General features: G+C 45.1%; 1 protein-coding gene across 1 annotated transcript in view; it reads left to right on the forward strand.

Moving 5' to 3' along the window:
* Positions 1 to 27145, forward strand: part of LOC118160139 (leucine-rich repeat and fibronectin type III domain-containing protein 1-like protein) — a 33119-nt gene continuing 5974 nt past the window's right edge. The window contains exons 1-2 of the mRNA XM_035314676.1: positions 1 to 146; positions 2455 to 2598. Of these exons, the coding sequence (XP_035170567.1) occupies positions 2558 to 2598 (41 nt within the window). The 5' untranslated portion in view covers positions 1 to 146; positions 2455 to 2557. The remainder of the gene's footprint in view (positions 147 to 2454; positions 2599 to 27145) is intronic.

A 27145-nucleotide genomic window follows, 5' to 3' on the forward strand; every position in this document is an offset into this window, starting at 1 on the left:
CAGCGGCGGGGGCCGGCTCCGCCGGTGCGGGAGCCTCCGCCGGTGCGGGAGCCTCCGCGGGGAGCGGAGCCGCGACCATGGGCGGCGGGGGAGCGGCGGGCGCGGCGCGGGGCGCGCCCCCGCGCTAGGCTCGGCCCCGGGGAGAGGTGAGCTGGGATGAAGCTGAGGAGGAGGAGGAGGAGGAGAAGGAGAAGGGGAGGGGGGTCCGGGGGGGTCGCTACCGGGGGATGCTCCGGTTTGGCAGCGATGCCGCCGTCTTTTGCTCCCGCTTTGGAGCTCTCAGCACCGCGGAAAATGATGATGATGATGATGGAGGTGGAGGGACTCAGAGGCTTTTTAATATTTTTTTTTCTTTTTCTTTTTTTTTTTTCATTTTTTTTTTCTTTTTTCCTTTTTCCCCCCACTAGTTGTTGATAAATTGCAGTGTCATTGCCGGCTGTGCCTGCCCTGTCTCCGCCAAGGGAGGTGGGATCCACCCTGCCCATTGCAGGCGCACGCCGAGCCCCGCGATGCAGCTTTTTGCAGAGAGGGAGGAAAAAAAAAAAAGAGAGAGAGAGAGAAAAAAAAACCATCTGGCTCGGAGTCGTGAGGATGATGGCTACTGAGGCTTTCCAGTGCTTTTAGGGGGATATTTTGCCTTTCATCACTCCTGGGTGGCATTGCACACCTGCTTGGTTTGCAGTCCTGATTTTTTTTTTAGGATCTTGAGTGCTTCGTGCCCTTTCTGCATGCAATGTGCAGCCAGAGGACGGTGTGGAGGGGTGTGAGAGAGGCCCCCGCCAGCTCGAGGTCACATCCAAGGGGCACGACCTTCCAGGCTTGTTCTCTCTCCAAAAAGGGGTGAAGGATGCTCTGGGTACCCAAGGGTGCTCTGAGTACCGAAGCGTTTTTAAAGGGGGTGATGGTGCTGTCATTGAGCCTCATAAGGTGATTCTCTGCAGAAAATAGAAAAAATAATTTAATAATAATAATAAAAAAACTGCATTGATTGTGGAGCTGGCCTGAGTCTTTTCATCCTCACCCACCTGGAGAGCAGAGCAGGGCAGGAACTGGGAGGTGCTGGGCCACGTTACCCAGAAAATCGGGGTGGAAGCAGGGTTGTGGTCTAGCAGAGGAAGGCTGGCTATGAAGGAGCCCCCAAACCACCTGCAATCCTTGCACGCCGTCTGCATTTTGCAGCTGGATGTGTGTGAGTGCAAACTCTTCCTGTGAAGCATGCAGGGCGCTTAATCTATTTATAAACCTAAAAAATACCTTTTACAGTCTATTAAAGAAAAAAAAAAAAGAAAAGCAGCAGCGAGGATTGGTTGTACTTAACGCTCAATTTTTTAATGTGCCTGGATGACCATAATTCACAAGCAACCGACTGTTATTATTTTTTTTTTCCCCCACCTTCTCATAATTTCGGGAGAAATTACATGTTCTTAACCTCCCGTGTGATTTCTCCAAGTTGGTAACCCGGGAGACTCGCCGATCGCCGGCGTTGCTGCAGGCAGTTGCAGCATTTTCTCTCTTGATGCTGAGGCTGGGGGATTTTCCTCTGCCTCGCTCTCCGCGAGAGGGCCCGTGCCCGCGTGCCTCTGGCGATGTGCACGTGGGGAAATCTCATCCCCACCTGGGATTTGCACCGGTGCTCTCAGTTATATCGCTCTATGCTATTTTTTTTCCCGAGCTGCTGGGGTGTTTTTAGTGGTGGTGTTAGAGCAGAATGCTCACAGTGGAGCGAGGAGCAGTGGGGAAAAAGTCCCATGCTGTTAGAGCTGGTGTTGCCACTTAGCACACGGGTTTTATTCTCACTCTGAATATTTAATGTGGTTTCATCGTGGGGATTTCATTAGATCAGGAAAAGAGCTTGTTTTTAAGTGGTCCATGATCCTGATCCGTGGGATTTCCACTCTGTGCTTTGATGCCTGATGCTCCCAAATCCCAGCAAAGGGCCCGGGTGGCTGCGAGGTGATGGGTGCTGCCCTTCGGGTGCTGGGAATTTTGCGTGGCAGCTTGCTCGAAGGCTAAATCAACATATTTATGGCCTGTGGTGTTGGCTCCTGGCAGGAGCAGCGTGTTCAGCTCCTGTTGGCATCATCAGTGAAACTTTCTGCTCGGTTAAAGCAGCTCCCATCATTTCTGGTGGTGAAATGAATGGGGCGGGATGCTCCTGAGAAATGTGCTCCTAAATGAGCATAAACCATAAAAGTCTGACATCTCACAGCCCCTGTCTTCATGATGGTTTTGGTTTCTCTCCATAACACCTGCTTGTTGGGTGTCCAAAATCCAGAAGGACCTCTGTAGCTCCTAATTTGCTTGAAATAATTTGGTTTCTCTCCATAACATGTGCTTTTTGGGTGTCCAAAAGCCAGAAGGACCTCTGTAGCTCCTGATGTGCTTGAAATTATGTGGCAGTCAGTGGCTGGATAGAGATTTACTTACTCTGCCAATCCTTTCTGTGCCCCTCAGGTCGGGACACGGAGAGGGGACGCTGGATGCTCAGACGAGGACGATGCGGGCGGCGCTCCGGGCAGGCTCCCTGTCTGCTCCGGGTCTTTGCATGATGTAGGAGATGGATGGACAAAAGCTAAATGCTTCCTATTGCATCTGCAGGTATGAGAGAAGTGTGTGCTGGCCTCAGCTCATCCCCAAGACTTTTAGCTAATGATGGTTGTGGTTGATATTAAGGGGAACTTCATGGCATGGACCAAGAGGTCTTTTATTTTTTGCTGTTTGAGCCCCGCTTAGTTTTAGCTGGGATCCCCCCTGATGCTCCTGCTGTTCGGTTTCCCCCTTTTCTTCCTTCACGTGTTGTCCCACAGAAGGAACAAAACCCAAAAAATCTGCTTCTGGCAGATGCTTGCGAGACAAACCCCTCTCCCTGGGTGAGAGGGGCACTCACCCATCCCAAACTGGGATTTTTCTAAGCGTCGGGTGCCTCGGGCAGACAACATGACATTTAGCATTGAATTCATTTTGAAAAATGGGGAAAAAATACCGCTATCATCTGCATGAAGGATTTCTTTCACTGATGTGGATTGAGTAAAGGGAGTTCTGTTGTGGTGGGAAATGCTGGATCCTCTATAAACTCAGAAGAGACTGGCTGCTTTATTTTATTATCCCCACTTCTCTGATCCAGCACTTGGCCCCAGAGTGGCAGGAGCTCACCGTCAAGCAGAGTGTCTATGAAATATGTGCATATTCTTTTCTCATCGGTAACAATCCCACTTCCAGACAAATTTCGAGGATCACTGAGCCTCTGCTGAGCCCTGTCGTAGGCACTCAGCGCCAAGACCAAATAACTTCTCCAATCGCTGCTCCTTGTGCGTTGACTTTTCTCGTTCAGAGCTGAATTATTAATCTTCCCATGGATTTTCTGTGGCAGACAACCAGCTTCAGACGAGGCTTTGTAATGTAAAAGCGTGAAGTTTTTGTTAAATTTCAGCCTTGCCCAATTTTAGCAGCTGCTTGTTTTCCAGGTGCTTGCAAGCATACACTTTTTCTGGAGAACAAATATATCCAAAATGGCTTTTTAGTAATTCCCTTGTGTTTTCCCCATTGTCCTTTTATTTGGCAAGCAAGCACTGGGCCAGGTGAGCAGGTAGCTTTAAATGGATGATATTTTACTGAGGTGTGTGCAGTCTTGGATGAAATTTGGGCTCCTTTCCGTGTTCTAGCATGGCTCTGAAGGTTACTCTTCACCCCCTGGGCTGCTTCCATCCCCTCTGGGATCTCTGGTGGTGACCAGCTTATAGATGGATGCCCACAGAAATAAGGACTTGGGGGAGCTGGGCTGGACCTGGGCAGCACATTGGCAAAGAGAAATTTAGGATTGGGTCTTCTTGTTTAATTCTTCCCCCCCTTAAATTCTGGGAGAGGTGAGGAAATGCAATTTAGATGACAGCATCAGTGCTCTCGTGACTTGGGTCCCCCCCCCACCCTAAAACAAATATTTTACGGTACCTTTCTGTCCGATTCCCGTTGTTGGAGCCATGGTGGCTCTCCTCAGCGCCGGGATCTCAGCGGTGCTGGAGCAAGTGGTGGTGCTCGCGTGCATCCCACACTGGCTGCTCCCGGGAGGCTGCAGATCACGCTGACCTCCACTTGCCTTTGAACCCCAGGAGCTGGGAAGCGCTGGGGCTGCGGGGAGGAGTGGAAGTGATGGGAGGTGGGAGGGAGGCAGACAAGCAGCGTGTAAAAAAAGCTCCCAAATTGCTCTACTAAAAGAGTTAATAGCTCATGCCCACGTTGCTAGTGGTGTTTTTTTTTTTTTTCCTTCGTGCGTGTCTAACATGAGGCAGAATCAGCTCTGAGCTGGATTTGCTTTGCATTTCGGAGCCGTATTTGCCTGTCTGCTTTCTGGGACGAGTGCTGGGAGCCCTGGCTGTGATGGAAATAATGCGTATTGATTGGAAAACGTCTTCTGGAAGCTGGTTTTGCAAAGCCAGCAACTTGATTCCAAGCACAGGCGTGGTGGACGAGCACTAAGTGAAATGCAGGGGTGCACCTCTTGGAATGAACCAAACAGGACTGTTCCTGCAGGAATCTTGAGAAATATCCCAGCAAACTGGTGATGTGACTCCTGCCTTGCCTACAAACTGATATATATATATGTGCGGGATGGAGCCGGATCGTGCTGGTTTTCACGTTGGCAGAGGACCTTTTGTGGCTGTGATGAATTAGAAGTCTTTCTTTTCCCGTTGCTGGCCTCCTTGGATTATTTTGCCAGCTGACCTTTATGTTCAAAAAAGCCTTCTTTTTCATTTTTCTGCCTGGGAAAATGGTTCAGGCTTCACCTTTCACTTCAGCTCCAATGGAAGCCTTAGAGAAGGATGGATTAAGGCTGGACCGGATGCCCTTTGCAGGTCCCATTCTGCCCGAAATTATTCTGCAGATTCATGGTATACAACAGCTGCCAAATGGCATGGGTTTGCTGTGTTTTTTTTTTTGGTGTCCTCTGCGCTAGGTTTTAGTATTTCTGCGTAATAATGAGCGATGGGTGGCAGTGACATATTTTTCAGTCTGTTTGCTTGTCTGGGCTGAATTCGAGCCAAGCCTGGACCAAGGAGGTCATGTCACTACACGGCCGCTGTGACACCGGCTGGGGCTGCGACTGCTCCAACCGCAGCTGGTGGCTCCTGCTGGGGAGCTGCTTCGTGCCCTTTGCTTGGGTAACACGGGGAGAGGGAGCCCTTATTCACCTTCTTTTTTTTCTTTTTTTTTTTTTTCTTTTTTGTGCTTTTAAACCGCTGATCTATTTAGGCTGCTTGAATTAAGCCTCTCCCTTCCTGCTGCCTCCGCTTGGCCTCCACGAGAGGCTGGAGGTGCGGAGCGGCTCCTCCTTTCCAGCTGGAACAAAGCACGGCTCCTGGCACAGGTCCCCCGGGTGACGTCCTCGTGAATTCCGAAATAGCCTTGCTCTGAGCTGCCGTCTGTCCGGCTCAGCTGCTCCGAGGCTAAAACATTTCACAAAAAAAAACAACTTTTCAGGGCAAAAAGAGCTTGGGTTCCTGTCATACCCAACAGACTTGAATCAGCAAGAGTGCTTCAAGTGCTGCTTGTTTCCCTGATGATTTTTTTTTATTAAATGAGAATTTTCAGAGCATTATTTCTTTTTTTTTTTTTTTTTTTTTTTTTAACTAAAAAATGAAGCTGGTAGGATGGACTGAGGTAGAGCTCCCATCAAAGGGACCGGGGTGGTGCTGCCTTGAAGAAGACTGCCTTCTTCTAGACCTCGACTCCTCTCATCGATCCCAAATACTCACCAAACCAGACCTGCAATTTAGGAGGAACTTGGCTTTTTATCTAATTATTAGGCTGCTGGTAGGAGATTGAGTGCTGACATCAGTGCAAACCACTGAGATTTGGGGTTCTTCACTGGATGTGAAGTGCCCATGAAATGGTTTATAAACATATGGAGGACAAGTGGTTGGGTCTGTCCTTCTAGACAGACCAGGGGAATGTGGCCACATTGGCAATTTGGATGCTAATTGAGCCTCTCTCCATCGAAAAACGAAGCCAGATCATATAGCAGTATCTGTTTTCACAGGTCTTCCTTCTCCCACTGTAATTAGAAGCCATTTCTGTCTGAAATTACAGACTCTTAAATCCACCTGGGAGTAGATCCCTTTCTCTGAACACCCCAGCATCACTCAATGCCATCAGCAACCCAGAGAAATCCTAGCAGAAGGCTGCTGCGTGTGGCTCGGGCTATTGCAGAGCCCAGGATTTTGCTGTGATTGCACATTTCCCCCCCGTTCTTTATTGGTGGGGGAAATGCAAGGCACCTAAACCAGGTCAAGAGCTTGGAGATGTCCATGTCCCTGCTTGGTGCTGGCTTTCTGTATTATATTAACACCAAAATACACATTCCTAGTTTCATTTTATATATATATATATATATTCTGCATCAAGGGTAGGGCTGCTGGCTTTCTGTATTATATTAACACCAAAACATGCGTTCTTAATACCATATACTATATATATATTATATATTTTGCATCAAAGGTGAGGTTGAGGGTGGCTAAGTTGGCCTGACCTCTGCAGTTTGCCTCCTATTCCAGGTGGATGGGTATGAAGTTTGAATATAATAAAATATAATTTGTGGCTGTTTTCCTGTAAGGCTGAACTCCTGATGAGCAACTCAAATTGTAAGATTTGTTTTAGGGCTGGTGCTGCCCTCTAAAACTGCTTAATCCTTTGAATTCCTTTCAATAGCAGGATGCCCCAGGGCTGGATGCTCACAGCCAGTTCCCCCTTGTGTTTTGTGTTTTTTTTTTTTTTTTTTTTCTTATCCTAAGGGATATTTGCATGAGAATGAGTGACAGCACAGCATTTTGTGTAGGGAGTCCTGTGCCAAAATGCTGAGAGCCCTTCCAAGATGCCTGTTTTTGTCTTAATGCTTCATCAAGCACAGCCTGCTGCATCAGGTTGCCACAGCACTGGGCTGAATATTTGTCTTTAGGTCAAGTTTTACCCCTGAAATGCTTTTTTTTTTGGTTATCTTTTAGGATGAGCGATGTCAGCAGCACACGATTTGTTCTGGACCTCTGTCCAGGTCATAGAGCTGCTTCTGGATTGCCCCAAAAGTTCTCTGTTTAAGCCAAAATCAGAGAAAAAGGGGGCAGGAGGCTTGACAAGGCTTTGGTTCTTCGTGACACCGCTCCTATCTGAAGGCACCCAAACCTCAGCCGTCACCCCATGGCAAGTTAATCCATCCTCATTTTGAAGCCATGATTTTCCTTCTTTTTCTCCACTTTTTATCATGAAAAATGCTCTTCCTTGAGTCCCTGTAACTAAGATCTGAATTGCAAACTGCCTTCTATGAGAAAAAAAAGTGGCATTCCCCAACAAATATTACCCAGGCAGAAGAAATCACATCACTCGTGGTGTTCCATATGACTTAGTAAGCCAGCTTGGTTCTGATTTTTGCAGCACAATAAAAAATTGCCAGAAATGAGCAAGAGAGGACCAGGAGTGGCCTCCAGGCTGGAGAAAAGTGCTGAGAAGCCATGTCTTGTGGAGACAAGGATGGGAACAGTGGGAGCTGGGTTCGGAGAAGAGCCTGCTGGAAGAATGGAACAATTTGATATGTTTGAAGCTTTCTCTTTAAAATGTAGATGCACTCAGTTATAGGCTCAAGGCTTGGGAAGATCCAGAGGGATCTCCTTTGGCTCTTTTGTTCTGCTAACGAGATGTCCTGGAAGCATTTCCCCAGGTGTGGAGGGTGCTGGGATCCAGGCAGGATGCGCGGTGAGGTATTGGGATTAGCAATTAAACGAGGAGCAAATGGAAAGCAGCAAGGGCTAAAGGAAGGAAATGTGATGGGGACAGATGTTGCGGGAGAAACATGTTTTCTGCCCCCCAAAAAACATGTTTTTATACCCCAAAGCCTTCACCCCCAGGAGGGTGGCGTGCTTTTGCTGTCATGGTTTTGGCTCACCAGCCCGAGCTTGGCAGATCCCAGCTTTGAGGAGATGAGCACGGGATGCTGGAACACAACCCTGGGGTATCCGAAAGGTTTCGTACAGTAAATCTCAGTGTCACGGTTTTCATTACTCTTTACTCACTAGAACATAATCCTCCCCAAAAAGGCTGCGGTGATGAGCTCTGCCTGCTCCTACATTTACATTTTCTCCGTGGCATTAGCTCCATCTATTTGCCTTTGCCTTTGTCTGGGTGCTTTCGGGGAAAATAAAAAAAAAATAAAAAAATATATAAAAAAAGAACTTTTCTGCATCTCAAAGCGTATTTGAATTTAACAAGAGAACGGTAATGCCTTTCCTGATGTATGCTGCATCCTTTAAAGTTGCTTTCTTGCGTATAATAGTCATTATTTCTCTACCTCATTTTCTTTCTTTTCAGCTGTTTGCAAAGGTTTTTACGAAAGCTGATTCACCTGTGACTGCTATGTAACACAATCGTTGCTGCCTTTTAGATGGTGTTAAAATGAAGCTCTGAAATTGCGCCTATAAAACACCAATTTATCAAATCCTCCTGAAAAGGAGACTGTCAAAGCAAGTTGTTGGTTTGTTTTTTTTTTTACATCTTTATTGTATTATTATTAAAAGCTGGCAGAATATATGTTTATAAGAGATGATTCTACTTTGTATCTGCATCCCTCAGTAAAATGTCTTAGGGAATTTGAGGGATAATTTTTTTTCCTATTTTTTTTCCCCATTTTTTTCCTTTCCCCCCCTTTCCAATCTGTTTCCTAATGACACCTCTGTGGTTATGGCTGCTGACCAAAAATGCAGCATTAGGATTCCTGTGTCAAGGAGTTTGCTTAAACACTCGGAACAGGATGAATTGTAAATTAAGGGGGAAAAAAATAAAAAAGAATCATTAGCTGGGACCTGAAGAGACTTATCTTTAGTTGCAAAAACTTGGCAGAAGCTAGGCTTTGCTTGCGAGCACACTTCTTTCCTCTTGTAGAAGAGGAGAGGACAAAATGCGATGTCTTTCAGCAGTACAGGGAAGTGTTTCAGATATTCCTACTAATTGCAGAGTACAAACATGCCTTAGACTCCTTGGAAATGCAAAAAGGAATAGTTGAAGTAGTTTATTTCTGTAGTTATGGTCAGCTCGCCCAGCTGGCTGTTGTGAAATAAGGGGCCAAAGGGGCTGTTGCTGGATGAGAGGCGGCTCAGAGGCCGGTTTGCATCCCCGCGATGCAAAACCTTGCTTAGAAATGAAAATAAGGGATGCATCGGGACTGTCATGAATTTTGGGGCTGTCCCAAAGCTGGGAGGGGACCCCTGGTCCTGGTGGTCACATCAGCAGGTGCTGGAAGATCGTTGCTTTCCTGTCTGGTTTCCACTGCTGTTTTCCATGGTCATTTCATCTTTTTTTTTTCTTTTTTTTTCTTTTTTTTTCTTTTTTTCTTCTTCTTAAACCAACAGCTTTATGACTTTAGCAAATTGGCATTAGCTTAGAGGGAGTTAGAGCAATATAAATCCCTAAGTGGATGATTTATTTTGTTTGGAATTCAGATGTGAGCAGCCACTGCCGATGAGCGAAGTCAGCTAATCCTGATTTGCAGCCCTTTAAATTATGATCAAAAGTGGTCACACAAGGATTAAGTGCAGTTCAAATAATCTACTGGGAATGTAATTCAGATTAAACCATTTGCGTTTGTGTAAAGCCAGTCTGTGTTGGGTTAGGCACTTTACGACACGGGTTTAATGCCCGTTCCACGTATCCCTACATTGTAAAAATCTGAAATTCTTCAAGAAAATATTTAACACTTGAGATAATCTCAAATGTAGCCTAGGTTAAAAAAAAAAAAAAAAAAAGGAAAGAAAAGTTTTGTGTTAGAAATTGTGTTATTATTCATGTGGAAGGATGTTGTGGTTGCTGATGCTGACACATGCAGAGTCCCAACGTGCCTTGATGCACACCTAGTATGCCTTGCATCCTCCTGAATTGTGCTCTGACTCTTTTTTTGCTTTCTTAGCCAAGGGGATGTGCTGGTCTTAAGTAACTTTGGAGCTTTTGGGGTCTGCAGAACAAGGATAAGCCATGATGGTGTGTCGAGAGGCGTCCTACCTTGCCCCATTGCAGGCATCCTAAGGGGGAGAGGGTGATGGCCAAGACCTCAGATGGCTCCCACTCATCTCTGTTGGTGGTTTTGGGGTAAACTGGCACCTCCTTAAATTACAGTTTAGCCACGTCTGGTGGTGATGCACTATTTCTTCTGTCTGGGAGGACAGGAGAATTTCACTACAAGGTTTTCACGCTCCTCCAGGTGATCATCAAGGTGAGAACAGGGGCACTCACTATGGGGCTCTCAATCGCTCTCCGCCATCCTCCCATAGGACTGAAGTCTAGATGCTGCTTTTACATCTTACAGCAGCACTCATGACCCCAGATTAGCTGGCCGCGAGCTGGGGGTCGCTTTGCTCTACCCAAAAACATCAGAGCAGCCCCCTCGCCGTGGGTCATGTGCCATGGGTTTGCCCTTCTCCTGCTTCACCAGCACCCTCCGTGCACGCGAGGACTGCTGCTTTGCCATCTCATTTTCCTTGCCCTTGTTTTCAGCAGTGGTAATTATGGGTCACGAATTGCAAATTGTGACCTTGCTGCTCCGTATGTGTTTGCCTCGCTTTGCTTGAGGATGTAACTTGGAATGATGAGAGGGTGTCTATCCATCCAGCTTCTGGCCTCTGCCTCCAGGATCATTACTCCATTACGGCATTTAGAGACCTCAGCCTGCCCTCTGCAGCCCGGTATTTTATATATGACTCCCTTGGCACCGAGGACACATGAGCATTGTTCAACGGAGGGAATCACCCGGCAGATAATTTTTGTTGGTGCAAATAAAACATGGTTTGCATGGCAGTGCCTGGAGATCCAGCAACGGGGCTGCTGGCTCCTTCCCAGACAACTTGGCTTGGCATTTTGGAGGCTTAATAGCAGCTCGTGTTGTATGGGGAGCTTCCTGCTTCTGAGCAAGATGTACGGAGTCAGGGTGGTCTGCACTGGAGAGGAACCTTGCAAGCTTGATGGCTTTGCAGGGGAGTTTTTAGTCAGTTTGACCTTAAACTGAAGCCCACTGCACAGCTGGAGCGCCCATGGCATCTCGTCTTGCTCCTGCTAAACCTGTAACCACGCAATATTTGCAGTTGCTCTGGTGCTTGAGATGAATGCTCTTCTCTGGGCATCTCAGACATCTGCAGCTCACAGGATGGAGCTCGGTTCGTTAGACCTGGGCTGTCGTCTCCTCTGACTCCCAGCCCAGGCAGTTGTTCTGTACCGTTGCCGCGCCGTGCGTGTTGTTTTCTGCAGGGTACTGCTGGAAGAGAAACGATGTCTAGGAGAGATCCAGTGCAATTAGAGCCGCAGCAATAACCTAGATTTACTGGAGCAGTGCTGCCACTTATTAAGTGTAAGTGTGCAGGTCCTTAAATTCCCGTCGGGATTGTGTTTGCCTATCGGACTGTTTTTAAGTCCGCGTAATACCAGAAATGGCTTCTTTGCCAGAAACAATTCGGGAGATAAACAGCTCCATCCGTGCAGGCTTCAAACAAAGGTTTTTCCCTTAAGAAGGAGAACTTGGTGAAATAGCCCCTGGTTTTCCGAGAGCCAAATTTGCGAGTCTAAAGACGTGATGAAAAGGTCTGAACTTGCTTGATCTCAAAATCACAGCTCCTTTATTTTTCCTCATTGAGACATCAGCCTTCGGAATAATTTAGTACAGCTTGCTCCCCAAACAAGCTACACCATTATTACTTATTTTGATAGCGCCGCGAGGAGCTGCTTGCGTATGCACAAAAGGCACAGAAGAGACAGGCGTCGAAGATAAAACAAGGTTATTGCAGCGCAGCAGACTGACCTGGGCATTTTTCCATCTGAGCAGCAAGAAAGTGGAATAAATAAACGCTGGCACCACGTGCAGCCCCCTTCCTGGGAGGGGAGCGCTCTTTCAGATGGATTCAGCCATCGTTTGGGGTTGTCTTGAAGGAAAAGGATGAATGCTTCTCTTCCATCTGCTGGTGCCAAGGCGGATGAATAATTAGGCTGCTGATTCTTTCTTATGGTCTCTGTGGACCCCCGACGTATCCTTGCTGATTTTATTTTGTACGACCCAGAAAGTTAATGTGCATTTTTTTGAGAGTGTCCTTCTGAGCAAGTTCTTCGGAAATAATTCGTGTGGTCTTTGGAGCAGCTCAGCAAGTGGTGCAAGGGAAGGACGTGGCATTTCGGGGCTGGGAGTGGGAACTTCAGTGGGATCCCAGTGTTCCCCAGTATGGGAGGGACTGGGGAGAGTCCCCCGAAGGGCCACCAAGATGATGATGGGCCTGGAGCATCTCTGGGACTGCTCAGCCTGGAGGAAAGAAGGCTCAGGTTGGGAAATAACCAACGTGTGAGAGGATGCAAAGACGGACAGATTGTTGCCCAATAAAATATTTGGTTTCATTGCAATCCTCTCCCTTCTAATTGTCTCCATAATTAGCATAACGCTGACATGACGCAATCATTCTGTGAGTCCTCAGAGGGGAAGGGTCCCTTGTTGGGCTGGGGTCTCACAGCCTAGGTCCATGATTTTTAGGATTATCGTGAGCATAGTTCACAAGTGGTTCACATTACAACGCTCCTATCTGTGTTTTTCAGCCAATTGTTTCCAACAGGTTGATTAATAACAAACTCAAGGGCATCTGTGTCAGATTTTTCCTTACAAAATGGTTTTCTTGATTAAATAGTTTCCCAGTTAATCATCCTTTTGATACCCTCAAGGCCTGGGTCATCCTTGCCCTTGCCTCGGAGTAGGTATTTTGCGTCTTTTCACACAAAACAAAGTTAACAAAACAAAATTAATTAGTTACCGGCATCAAGATCTTCCTGGTGCTATCTGGTGACAGGAGAAGAGGTGTTGTGTGCAGAATGAAATACATGAAATTCTTTAAACCTAGGGACCCCCCCCTCCCTTTTATTTTTTTAATTGTAAGGGTGATCGGAACAGGTTGTGGAGCTATTCCAAGTCCATTTAATGTGGTCCCTGCCGTTGGTGACCCTGCTTTGAGCCAAGGGGCTGTATTTCTCTATAAATAATGCTTTAAAACCACCTTCTTGAGGTTGAATTCCAACCAAGGCATCGTAAATATCATGCAATCCAACCTGGCTTTAGGTTCTTTGTCTCATGTTAGTGTTGGATTATGTTATATGTGGTTTTTTTTTGGTTTTTGTTTGTTTCTGCACAATGACAAGGTAAACACAGGCGCAAAAAAAAAAAAAAAAAAAAAAGAAAAAGTGTTTAAGTGATGACTCTACCTCTGATTTTTTCACAGCCAAGGACTTTCAGCAGAATTTTAACTGAGCTTGCCAATAGGTAGCATGGTACAGATCACTCGCATCGCCTGCTATAAAGTCACAGGCATGTGCTGGGAAAACTTTGAAGCAAAGCCAGTGCTATTGAGGGCAGGTGCACAACATCAGGAAAGTATTTGCACATTCTGGGTCCATATAGCTGAATTTTTTAGCGTGTTGTTTCTTTTTTTTTTTTTTTTTTTTTTTTGGTTCCTTACCAATTATTCTCCTCTTCTCTTTTCCATTTATTACACCTTTAGGGGATAATTGCCATTTCTTGCTGCCATTAGGCAGCAGGAAACCAAGCTTGGATAGTATAGATTTTTTTGTCACTTAAAGACAGCACTGCATTTTTCATATAAATTATGCGCAAGCTGTAGCGTAGGTGGGAAGGAGGTTGAGCCCTGAAAGAAAAACCCCCGAGACGTGACATGCCTCGGCTCGTTCCTTTATGCATTGCTCTAGAAATCAGCCTGACTAGAGCAAAGCCAGCTTTGCTGGGAGTTCTGTAGTGTTTCAAGGATTGTAACGGGCTTCGGCATATACCTGGGTGTGTGCATCTCTAAAATGGAGGAGAAAAGGGGTTTGGTGAGGATTTGAGACCTTAACATTCTGGATGCTCAGCAGTTTGCTATTAGGACCTGATTTTTTTCAGGTCTGAGATACAGAAGAAAGATGTAAAGAATGAGTTAAGAGGCGTGTATTGTTCTGAGCATAATTCTCACCGATTCCTTTCAGATTTAGCAGAGAAGCTTTTGGAGACGGGGGAATGTGTCCTGAAGGGTGTGAGCCTGAGGCGAAACTTCAGAGGCTTCCCGATTTTAGGTGCTGCATGCAGATGTGCTATTCCAGGCAGGCAGAAGATGTTACTTCTTATTCTGGGGTCAGCAAACGCTGATTTATTCCATCAAAACTCACTAAACGTCTTGCTGTTGGGTTTTGGGAATCCTCATGTAGATTTTGCGCCGTCAGGACTGGTTTAAAACTCCTCTGTTAACTAAAGTGATAATGCATGGTGTTTTTTTTCTTATTATTTTTTTGCAATAAATTGGATGGCTGTTGGTAGAGGAAGAGTTCTGGTGATGACATTTCAGAAACTGTGCAGAGGATCCTGAGCACTTGCAGCAACATCAACGCCACGAGCTGATGTAGGGCTGCAGCAGGAATCATGATTAGGAGCCAGGCCTGGCACCTCCCTTCCTTGTCTGGCACTCTGAGTTGGTCTGGAATAAAAAAGAAATAAAAAATAAAATTGCTTTATGTGCTGTAGACCGCAGTTTACCACTCAAAGGCATTAATATCTATGCAAAATCTCATTAAGGACCGTAAAAAACAGTTGCTTTGCCCTGAATGTATTGACCATTTTCTCACCATACTTAATAGAGGAGGGGGGGAATAAGAATAATAAAATAATGAGAATAAGAGCGTAAGAATAGAATAAGAGAGGATAAGAAAGAATAAGAACAAACAAATGTTGTAGCGTAGTAGGAGGATAATGAGAATACACCAGATGTAATTAAAGTGATCGCTAATTCACAAGATGATTAACTAATTCTTTTGTCTCAATAGCAGGACTGTTGCAGCATCCTCATGTCTTCTTTCTGGAAATAATAACAGCGCAAGAGAAAAAACTTTAACTCACCCGTGTAATTATGATGCAGCTCGTAATGGTGATACGTGATGGTCACTTTACTTTTTTTTCCCCTTTTTTTTTTTAATCACCTTTGAGTTGCCCTCGCTGTCCCGGTGCTCAATGCAGCCGGTCTACGCCTGGTGGGCCATCGGGGTAAATCTTGAGTTGCTTCAGTTCAGAGGAGAACAAGGAGTGCAAAATATTTCTGTTTCTATGATTTACAGCATAGTGAGCCCAGTGTGGGAGCATTTTTTAAATAAAAGTGAAGGATCTATTATTTTCATCTCTGTTACTCCCATAACACTGTAAACAGCCAGGACAAATCTGAGGCCATGATAAAATCCAGAAGAACCAGGATTTTCTCCTAGCCTGAAGTAGTCAAAGGTACGGGAACTAGATTTTTGAAATCTTTGTGTAATTTAGAAATTCAATTGTATTTTCAGTAGAAGAGGTTATTATTTCCCTGTGATGTGCAGCCCCAAACATGAAATCAGCTGGCTTTGGGAAACATTCATTTCAACAGATAAAGGGCTGAAGAGCTCATGCACAAAATGAACGTTAAATATTGAGCATATCCAGTATTGAGGGGAAGCTCTGTAAGATACTGACCATAAACCCTATTTCGTATTTTCTGTGTGATTTCTGATTTTCTGTCTTATTTCTGATTCCTCCTTGTATGCTTGGCTCGCTGCCTTTCTGAGAGAGGAGCTGGGGAAGCAAATCTTCATTTTGATTGAAAAGATCCCCAGTTTATTTGACTTTCTTAAATCCTTCCTGGGGATCACAAAGGAGGAAATGCTAGTGCAGAGTATTCCTGGATCTGAGCATGGCTTTGGGGAAGGAAATCACCTTTGGTGCAACTTAATTCCTCCATCGTCTTTTCCTGCTGCGGGCCTCGAAGCTGGAGTATTTCGCTCAAGCTGTTATGACCTCTTCATCCGAAATATTTCACTTTCCTTGCTGTCAGTCAAAGGATTTGTTCTGGGGTCGGTTTTCTTGCTTTTTAATCCTCCTGATAGAGTGAGTTTCTGGGTCTACAGAGGCATTGAGACAGCATCTATAACCCATCGTGTGAATCTCCCCTCAACAGATGGATGGCATCGACCAGATATTAGCAGCAGATGTCAAAATGACACTTACTTCCGGAGAATTAGCCCCAAAAACACGCAGACCTCATCCCGTGGTCATGGGAGCCCTAAGGACAAGCTCTATTCTGTCAGGGGAGGGGGATTAGAGAGACCTTTCCCCGTGGATTGTGGTCTTGGAGATGAACTCATTTGCCAGAAGGTGTTTTGTGTTTTCGTGTTTGCTTGGCTTGTTCAGAAGCAGGTTGGGAAGTGCTGTGCCCTGCATGTTTCTTGCCTGCTTAATGAGCTGCGTCTTCGGAGCTGTGAAGCCAAGGTGATTTATTAGGGGCTCCGTAGGTTAGAAAACGGTGAACAAATACAATTTCGGAGCAGCTGCTGGTAGCAAGCTGATGTTCCAGTGAGCCTCTCCACAAGCCATCAAGATGCTATGGCATGGTTGTGGTCCAGCTCCTCCATCCTCATCGTCACCAAAACCCTCAGCAGCCCGGTGGCTTGTGTAGGTGCAGAGGAGCTGGTCCGATTTGGGCATCCCAATTCTTCATTTTCTACCTTATTCCTTCCCCAAATCAGTGAATAAGGGGGTGTCACAGGTGGAGGAGCTGGTCTGCGTCAGGCATCCCAATTCTTCACTTACCCCCTTATTCCTTCCCCAAAGCAGCAAAAAAGGGGTGTCACAGACTCCACGCTTTTCCTTTCTCATTTATTTTTTTGGGAAGTGTCTGTCCTCCTCTTCCTTATTGTCCTGCTCTTGTTTTTGCTGCAAAACCTCAGGCTTTAAATTCTGCTGCTGCTCCGCTGTCCCCAGCTTACTGTTCCTCTCTTGCAATTAATTGGCGTCCTTAGCAAGGCAATTAAGCTGTCTATCAAACTTCAGAAAGGCCTCAAGCTGAAATTTCCCCTTGTTCAGATCTGTCAGGAGTTTTGAGACTGACAGTATTATTTTTTTTTTAAGAGCTTTTTGAAGTTTCTCTGCATTTCCTCTCTTCCCTGTGCCTGCGGTTTATGTTGCCACCTAGCTGTTGACTCATGATAACCCTTCCCGTGTCTGCTAAATGGTGAAATGTCAAAGTCACACGGCGACTAAAAATACACGCCAGCCGTTCTGCGTCGAGGAGCTGAAATATGTGGTTTCTGTGGCCAAAACTTCCAAAATGTGAATCTTGATGCCTCCAGGGTAAGCATCCCCAGCAGTGGCATCCTGACCCTAATTAACCTTGCAGTAAGCTGACATTGCTGGTAAAACTCAAAACTCAGACATGGTACAACATAGGGTGAGGGGCACAAAACCCCAATGCCAAGCTGTTGTGGGTGTTTTTTTAGGGTGAAAATCTCCTCTTTTTTTTTTTTTTTATCTCAGGATTGTTTTGGTGGCCTGAAAAAGACGGAAAGGACCTCTGCAGCACTGGGTATTGAAAGACCCCCAGAACCCCATACTGCAGACCCTAAGGGTTGGGATGATGTTTGGAGACTTCTTCTTGCTTTTGAACCACCTCATTGTACAGTTTTTGGCTCATTAATAGATTCTGGAGGTCTAGATTGTTTGCTCACCAAGCTCACAGAGCAAAATGAATATTCAGACCCTTTTAATTGGCACCCAGGATTTCCACCACCCCCACCCCATAATGATGAAGCGCAGGAGTTTTTCTTAATGTTGCTGGCACATCTGTATTCCCCTGGAGAAATCTTCATTTCTCTGGCAGCGTAAAGCTAACGAAGTCACTCATTTTGCGTACAGAATTGACAGTTATATTTGAAATGAGATGAGGTGGCAGGGTCTGTAAATATTATTATTATTATTTTAAAGCAAGATGTAGGTTTTGGATAGCTTCAAGGGGGAGGGGGAAGGAAAAAGCACTGGGAAAATGGGAAGGACACAGCTGCATGCTGTGAATAATCCCCCAAATCTGCTTTACAACATCAGGCTCAGCCTTGTCATGCCAGGCCCATGGGGAAGGAGCATGGATGGGTTCATTTGCATGGAATTTCGGTGAAATGAGGAAATTCCCATCTCCAGCCTGGCTGCTGCTGCAGAGCTGCTCGTGAGCAGCCACCTTTGCAGAAACCTGGAGTTTAATTTAATGTAATGGATTGGTACGGCATTTTAACTAGGCCAGTACTCCTGGATTTTGGGGATTTGGGTCCGGTTTTGCTGTCGAACAGAATGTACTGCTTCTGCCGAGTACCTGGCGGGAGGCTGAATCTCTGACCAGAGAGCCTCTGACATCTCCCAAATGCTCAATTTGATGCATTCTTGGGGAAAATGAGCTTAATCCGAGATAAAGTCAATCTCATGTGTTTTGCACAGTCAGGGTATATATAATTCCTGCGAATGGGAGTGGGACCTGTTAACAGCCAAGCATTTGGCACTGGTTTATGAGCACTGGGGTGCATAGTGTGGTAGATCAATATTTAATTTTATTTCCTTGGGCACTTGGGGTGCCTTGTCCTGTATTCTGCGGTGGATGTTTGGGCCTGTTTTATTCTGCACCTTGTAGTTTCGGAGGAAGACCTGGCTTTTAGCAATTCCGCCTGGTTTCGAGAGGAGCTTCTGCAAAAATTGTGCAGAAATTGGCTGCCCCCTGTAGCAAGCCACCCTGTCTGGGATCCAGTCCCTGCAGTATCCTCACTCCTTGTACTGCTGATAAAGTGCAATTCCCAAAGGGAAAAGGACCTCTTAATTTCAGGATGGATGGCCACAATGCTGCACTGCGTCCAAAAGGAGAATCCGTCACCTCTAGGACCTCTAACCCCTTAAAGAAAGTGCATCAGGCTCCCAAAAAGCAGATTTGATGCTCAACTTGGAGGTCACTTTGAAGGAGGAACAGCTTAAACAGCCCCTTTTCCACCGGGAGATGGGCCCTTTAGTATTTCTAAATAGTATTTGTTTATATTTTATCTAAAGCTCTAAAGGCCTCAGAGCAGCGTTCTTGTATTTAGGCATCCAAACAAATTTAAATAACAATAAAGTCTCCCTGAAAAAAAAAAAAAAAAAAAAAAAAAAAAAAGCAGGCAGCGCTTCCAGCCTTAAACTACCGTCTCTTTGGTGTCCAGAGATAGCTGGTTCAGAATTAAGTTCGTGTGAAAGAAAACAATCTTCATTTAGGGCAAAAAAAAAAAGGCAATTTTTGGAGAACAGGGCACTGACCCGAATAGCAGCTGGAACACATTAAGTGCTTCAATTAGCAAAGGCAATAGCCACTACAGCCAGGATGAATACAGTCCCCCAGACTGATATTGTACAAAGGTCATCTACACCTATTTTGTTTTCCATCAAGTCATTAGATTTTGTTATTTTGCATCTTATTATTTGTTTTCTATGCTCACAGCGTTGCTTAGTTGGGCTCTGTAGGTTTTCAGGAAGATATTAGTACATTTTTCAATCCAGAAAATTATGTTAAAACTAACTTTAAACTACTTTAAAAGCAAATCTTGTCCAGGGTATGGTGGTCCAGGCCTTGCAAAGGCACTTTGTCAGCGGGGACACAAAGAAGGCCTTAACTTGTTAAGTGTCAGCCAGTTATGACGATTAATTGGGTTGATTTTTGGACCCCCGCCCCCCCCCCCCCTTAATTTTTTTAATTGCATTTCCGAGGACTTTGTATGCAAGGGATTTACGTGCTTCTCTAGCACACCAACCCAAACCTGGGAGTGTGCATGCATTAGCAGAAGGTCAGATATTGCAAAGGAATTGAAGCATGAATAATTCAGTTCATTATTAATAGCTTACTCCGGTTTGAGATAATTAATTCACCAGAATGGACTTAATTGTATAGATAGTCATTTTATCCGATGGTAAATTGAAACAATCTCAGTAGTATATTAACCTCTGGAACATCCCGTTAAAAACCTGCAATTCTACAGAATTTGGAGCATCCTGTTGAACATGAATGAGAGGCAATATTTATGCATGCCAAGTGATCCCGGTCAGATGCAGAACCTGCAGGTCACAGAGTCCGTCAGAGAGTAAAATAGATCTATTTTTTATAGTATTTATGAAGTTATGGACTTCACAGCAAGTTGGGTTAAGGACAAATGAATTTAACAAACCATTTAGTTATCTTTTATTTTTTTTTTTTTTTTTTGTCTGTCAAAAGGTATTCCCCAGCCAGACTCTGCACGCTGCAGTTTGCTGCACTTGGCTTGTTTTATCTTCTCTGACCCCTTGGAAAATGTGTGCAGCTTCAATTTCCCTTCCTCCCAACAGTTAAATAAATCTCAGCGTCTGTGCATTAGTTGCTGGCTTCTAACGCATTTCTGGTTTGCAGAGGGGGTTAGCAGTGGTTCTAGAGAAAGGACGTAGCCTCCAAGAGCACAGAACATTGAAGTTTAATGCATTTTTTTTTTATTAGAAACATAAGAAAGCATAAAGTTTTGAGGTCACCAAGGTTAGGACAGCATTGGGTATGCTTTAATTTCTAATGTCTGCTCAATTAGAGTCATCTGGAGGAGCGTAACAAAATTTTACATGAACATAATAAAAAGGGGCAGGAGTTTGCTGATGATTATCTCACAGCAGTGAGTGGCTTGGATTTCCATAATGCTTTTTCATCAGGTGGAACATCTCATAGTGCTCTGCAAAGCATTTAATCAGCAGCCATGCTGAGGACGGTGTCAGAAACGGTATCAGAAATAACAATCCTCTAACTCTATGTCCAACTAGGAGCATTTGGAAATCTTTCAGCTCTCGAAAGCAACTGTCCTAGGCTTTTGGAAGGTCAAAAAGCTTGGCCTTCAAGTTCAACTCTTGCATTTCTCAGCCTGCAGAAGAGATTTTAATTAGGAGGGGAAGGTTGTGATGAGTGTGCAGAAGCACAGTCGAGAGACCATGAGTGTTGATGAAGACGACCACCTGCCAGAAACGGGTCAGGCGTGGTTGATCCTGCGCAAAAAACGCGACCTTGTCAGTTAAATAAGATATTTATGGTGAAGGGAGAGGATTTACAGGTGCCACGAGAGCTGTACAGCAGCCTCCTTAATTACTTATGGGTTCGACTTAATAAGTAATGGGTATGACATAACTGCTGTGTGTTGTATGGAGGGGAAAAAGTCTTCCTCTGTTACATGTGTGCTCCTAAATAACTAAATAACGACGCCTGCAGAGTTGGGCTCCCTTTTGCTTGTCAGGTGCTAGAGAGAAAATAGAGATTTCTGGTGCTTGCAGAGTACTTGTGCACTGAATACTTCCAAATAATCTTCCATTTTTAATACTAATTTGCATATTGTAGAGCTTTGGGGGAGAATTAGAGTGTTTAGACCCTTATTCAATATTTATAGCCGTGCTTGCTCTTATTCTGAAAAAACAGCTCATTTTCTTCCTGGATTAGGTAAATTCTTAATGTTGCAGATCATTGTATATTGTAATTTTTTCTTCTGTACGTTGCGTGGGGTTGTTTTGGTGGTGCTGACGATCTGCTCCAATTTAACCGAAATAAGGTGTATAAAAGAGATGCCCTCGATGCTTTTATCCATGCACAACATGAGAACATCTTGCTGGCTTACTGACAGCCCCCGTCTAGCAGAGGCAGCTCAGGCGTGCTAGAGGTGATGCTAAGCCAGTGGCTGTTTTCATGAGCTCCTGTGGACGCCCTCACCCCAGCCAGCATGAACAGGCAGCACGGTTAAGCTCATTGGGGCCTGGATATTATCCAGAAAAACCCGTGTACGTCACATTTTGATGCGTACAATTCCTGCTATTTAAGCAGCCCCTTGGGTGTTACGCGTAGCGCAGATGTTGAGGGGCTGAGTTCTGGTTTCTTCTTCTTCTGCATCAGGAAAATGAGACCAACCGGGAGACTGCAGCTGCAAGAAACCTTTGGAAGGGGACAAGTGTCCTTAACCAGCCTCTGAAAACCACAAAAAGCTGAGGTTTAGTGTTGCCTGGAGGCAATTATGCGATAATGCAGATGTTTGAATTAATGGCTTAATTATCTAGCTATCTCTAAACAGCAGTGGATTTTGCCAAGGCACTTTCTTCCTCTGCTCCTAGTCACAGGCTCAACCTCAGCTTAAGAGAAGAAGAACGGCATGTTTAAAAACCCAAACCAAACAAAGCTATCATATTTGGATACAAACACTCGCAAGCCACGTTCAGCCAGGCTGGCTGAGCACTGATTAAACGTGCGCCGGAGACGTTCAGCAGCGTGCTTCCTATTTCTAAAAATACTTCTGTCTCCATGCGCTGTCATCTAAGGAATTTCTCTGGTGGAAAAAGGAAAAAAAAAAAAAAAAAAAAGGCTTTTAGGTACAGGAGAGCTCTGCAACAGCCTCTGTAAGAGGGTGGGTGATTAATTAGCTGCTCAAATCCATCCTGAGCTCCTGCGTAGGGTCGAGATCTCTGTGTTAGAGCAAGCGTGTTCCAGTTGGATTTCTCATTTCTGAAATGAAAGCCTTTTGGGGTTTATTGTTTGTTATTGCTTGAGTCGTGAAGACAGCTATCTCTGCAGTGGAAATCAAGATAAGTGACAAAAACAGAGTAATTGGCGCTCATAAATAATCTCCCTTTGCTGGCTGCTCCTGCAGCGCGTGTTACGCATACCAGAAGCAAGAAGGCATTATGTCACTTGATAATCCAATTTGAAATTATTTAAAAAAAAAACAAATACTAAAACACAGGCTTCGTTTTGCTTTTCTTTAGCCTCCCCCCCCCCCCCCCCCCGCTCTATTTTTTTTTTTTTTTTTTACTTTTACTGGTAAGCAAAGCTCTGAAGGTTCAGCAACCCTTGTGGTGGGTTTGTCTCCTTAGGGAGTCAGATGGAGCCAGATTTGGGGGGGGGGAGTAACACTTTATCAGTCCCTCATGGTGTAAATTCTCACATTCCACCGATCCTCTCTTGCTGCTGCTGATGTTGTAGGACTCCTCATCCTACTTGCAGGGTACATGAAAGGACAAGGCACAAACTTGTGATCTCGTCTCTACGTGCACCACTCTCCACTCCAGCCTTTTTCGGAGGATTGCGAGCATTTCACAAAGGAGCTGCTCCCCCGGGACCCTGAGAGGGCTCATTTTCTAGCTGGTATTGGATTTCCTCTCATGTGTAGCAGATGCTTGTACGATTATAGAGACGCATTCCCTTTCTGTTGAAGGCTGCAGGTCTTGCCAAATGTCTGTCCATCTGTCTCACCAGAGCACTCAACTCTTTTCTCTGTAGTAAGACCACAAAAAAAAAAAATCCTCTTCACTTCTACTTCTCAACAGCAAAGCTGAAATCAGTGCTGTATCCAAGGGATGCTTAGCGGTCAGAAATTAATTGTTATACACACGTACCACATTTTTTTTTGCGGTGGAGGGGTCGCTTGCATGGGATTCATAATTCAAAGAGGAGTAAAATAGCCTTTTAAGCCTTGTGTGGCAGCTTATTGTCTTATTAAATATTTAGCATTTGTTTCTGAAGGGAACGGTGGTAGGTTTTGATGCTCAGTTTGCTACGGCCTTTGAGGAGCTTGATTTTTTTTTTTTTCCTCCCCTAAATGCTTCTGAATCCTTTACCCACGAAGGTCCAAGTGTAGCTAACATGCTGCTTTCTTTTGTTCCCCCTCTCTGCTGCACCTTTTGTTTAATTTTTTTTGAATGAAAATGCCAGTCGGGATTAACTTTCTGCACGCTTTTTGTGCTCGAAGGCAGCGTGTCAGCCTCTCGACATACTCTGGCCAGTGACAAACACAGGGATTAGGAATAAACCTCGTGCTCACCGCCACGTGGAGGCACAGTAATGACCTTCTCATAAGACTTTGGTTGGCTGACGTGCGTGTTAATTATCTGGGTGAGTTTTTGAACTGCTGTGTCATCTTAGAAGATGCATCCAACACACTTCTCTTTATCCTCCGTAGCAGCCTTGTTAGAAGAATTTTATATCAGGAGCCCAAATACGCTTCTGGGACAGCATCCCAGTTATTAAGGCTAATTAGGAATTACAGTAGAGCCTGTTGAATAAGTTCCATTAAGTGTGGTCAGGTTAATACTGAATTATGAGGGGTGTCTATAGCTTTGTGTTAATAAAGAGGTGGCGTCCCCACCCCTGGAGGTATTTCAGAGATGTGTGGATGTGGCCCCAAGGGATGTGCTGTAGTGTTGGGACTTGGTGGGTCAGGCTGGACGTGGTGATTTTGGAGGTCTTGGACATGATGATTTTGGAGGTCTTTTCTAGCCCAGATGATTCCATGAAGAGAAGAACAGGAATGTGGGCTTGGGGAACCAAATGTCCCATTTTGGCAAGCCCAGGATGGCTGCGGGAAGCCCTTTTCTGACCCTCTGTATTTTCGGGCAAATCATTTGGCAGTCAAGGAGAAAATAGGTGAGCAAGCAGATATCACAAAAACTCGGGACCACCGTGATTTTAAGCATAATTTTAAGCATTTTGGGTAGGGCACAATCAATTGCCGGTCTTTGTAGCTGTTGTGTTCCTTCTTGCCATGATGACTGATCTGGCGTCTCCCGACAAGCGTGCTCAACGAGGATTCATTCCTACAAACTTCTGCTTTCGTGGCACCCGCAGTTTCCTGATTTAATGCTTTAATCAGGGAAGGAGGGAGAGAGAGAGAATCTGCTCCAAGCTAGGAGAAGAAATTGCGAGCCAGGAACAAGCCGTATGCATTGCGGAATTGTTCTGAGCAATTGCAGTTTAAAAAAGACGTTGTTAATCGTGATGTCGAGGGGCTTTACAAGTCTCTTTGGGAACAGCTTCATGCTGGGCAAGCCTCGTGAAAATGTCATTGCTTTGGGTGACGGCAGCAGGGTGGAAGGCAGGTAGGGTGATGGGAACATTGAACAAACCCTGAGTTTTGCATTTCTGTTGCAAAAGAGCCCTGCCACGTGCTGCTTGCATTTTGTTGGTTGTTCTGTCTTGCCAAGGTATCTGCAGGCAGTGGATTGACTCTTCATGACAGCAGTGGGGCTTCCAAAAGGAGTTGGGATGTGTGGTGGTGCTATGATAAAGCCATTATTAGGTGTTTTTTTTTTCCATAAAGAGAAGACGAAGCTGTTGGGTGGTACAAACTCAGGGGTCATCTGTTTAACCGGCTTCCTCTTTTACTAAGGAAAAGGAAATTAGCAGCCCTGGGTGGCATCAACACTTTGGGGGAGACTGAGTTAAAAACTGCCATGAATTTCTGTTTCTTTTTAAGAGAGAGGGCTGAGGTTTTGCAAAGTATTCGGATGCTGAGGTGTGGGCACGCCATTGGAAGGACCCCATTTAGTTTCTCCCTGGTTCCCAGTGGGTTCCCAGTGCAGCCCAGAGGAGTCATTCCCTAGGCTCCAGACGCCTTGGGAATGCCGAGAGCTGCCGGGCAAAGGCATCTGCGTGCCCCCGCGATGGGGAGGGCGAGCAAGGCAGCAGCATCAACGATTTTCAGCAAGAGACTTCCCAGCAGCTGACGAAATGGCTTTTGGCAGTGCATTGCAAAGGTCGGCCGCTAAAGCATGCTCTGCTGGGTTACAGCAGAGCCTCTCCATCCCATAGACTGATTTTTCTCCAGCATAGCCCCATCGGTGCCAGCAGTGAGTTGTTCAAACGCATTAACGCTGAACCGCTCTGAGTATTCCCATTAATTCCTCACATGCTAACGAGCAGGCGTGTAGATTAAGTGTAAAGATTATATTTCCCTTTCAGCAAAGAAACGGATTTAGAGGCTTGCTGAAAGCGGTTTAAAGCAGCCTCCTTATTCTTACGACCACATTTTTGGCTGTCCCACAGAGGGGCAACTCACTTTGTTTCCGATGTGTAATGCAGTTTGCATAAAAATAGAATTGCATAAAAATAGAATTGCATAAGGCACAAATAAACAAATAAATCCTGATGTTATGCTGGTCTTGGATCCCTAAGTACGAGCTGGAAGGACAGAGTGATCAGCTTTGCAACGCCCTGCTCACAACTCGTCTTCATCCCGCTAACCACAAGGACAGGGATGAGCAGAAGGGAACTTTGGAAAGATTAAAATAAGTCTGTAGAAAGAGACGCGTTTTTCCATGCAGCCCACTTTCTTCATATCCAACTAAAGGTGATTTTTCACATGAATATTGTTCTTTTGTTAAAGCACTGTCTACAAATACTATCATTTCTTTGTCAGAGTAATGACACACCTGCCTGCATACATACTGAGCGTGCAATTTTATGCTTGTTAGACTTTGAATGGTGGGAATGGTGGTGGCATGGGATTTGTAATGAAATTATTGTCTGCCAGCTTTGTTATAAGTGTCATTAGCTGTCATCAATTGTAAAACATTTTGGGCTGGTTAAAATCTGGAAGCGGTAGAGTCGGTAACATTCAGTGTTGAACACGTTCTCGTAGCAAACGCCTCGTAGTAGTAGGTGGACACTTCATTTCTTGATGTTTCATTTCTTAAAAATAAGTCTCAGATGAATGCACTTCCAAGTAAGACACAACAACCGCGGCCTGGTTAGCACTAGTTAATGGCCTTAGTGGTCATCCTGGGGGAACCCACAGCAGTTAATTCAGAACATTGTACTGAATGGGGGGGAACTTGCTATGGCATTTTTGGTGGGTTTTGTCATTAGTCTTTAGCTTGCCTTTATCTGGTGTTATCTGCACAACATGAAGTAGTTGAAGCAAAGCCAAGTGCTGGGATTTCTGCTTTAAAGTCAGCATCAAACACACAAGAGGAAATATGTTCGGAAGGGGAAGGGAATTTCTGGGAAGGGAAAAATAACCAGATCAGGTGTGCTGAAATCAGTCCTCTTGAAGAGCTTGTGAAAGACCGAAGCGCTACCGAAATCCCACAGTTCGTCGGACACCGACTGTGCTTGGTTGAACAATAAACCCATTTTTCCATTTGTTTTACAAAGTGGCTGACTTCTCGTGGCTTGAGGAATTACTCATCCTCTGAATATTAGGCAGTGAGCTTCTAACAGGGTTTTTGCCTTCTCTTGACCTCCTGCTTTCTTCCACTCTTTCATTAAGACTGCTTTAAGAGATACGGGGTGGTGGATGTGTTGCAATCCTTAATGGGTCTTCCAATAAAGAATGAAAGCTCCTAATTGCTAATATTGGCTGTGCTTAAGTGTAGCCTCCATGAAAGACATACAGCAAGACTAAGAATAGCTCGTTTATGAGCACGGTAGCTCTGAAGCAGCATTACCTGTTCTGTCCTTAAATAAAACATCAATATATAATTCACTCT

This window comes from Oxyura jamaicensis, unplaced genomic scaffold, assembly GCF_011077185.1.
Source record: "Oxyura jamaicensis isolate SHBP4307 breed ruddy duck unplaced genomic scaffold, BPBGC_Ojam_1.0 oxyUn_random_OJ101965, whole genome shotgun sequence".
NCBI classification, from domain to species: domain Eukaryota; kingdom Metazoa; phylum Chordata; class Aves; order Anseriformes; family Anatidae; genus Oxyura; species Oxyura jamaicensis.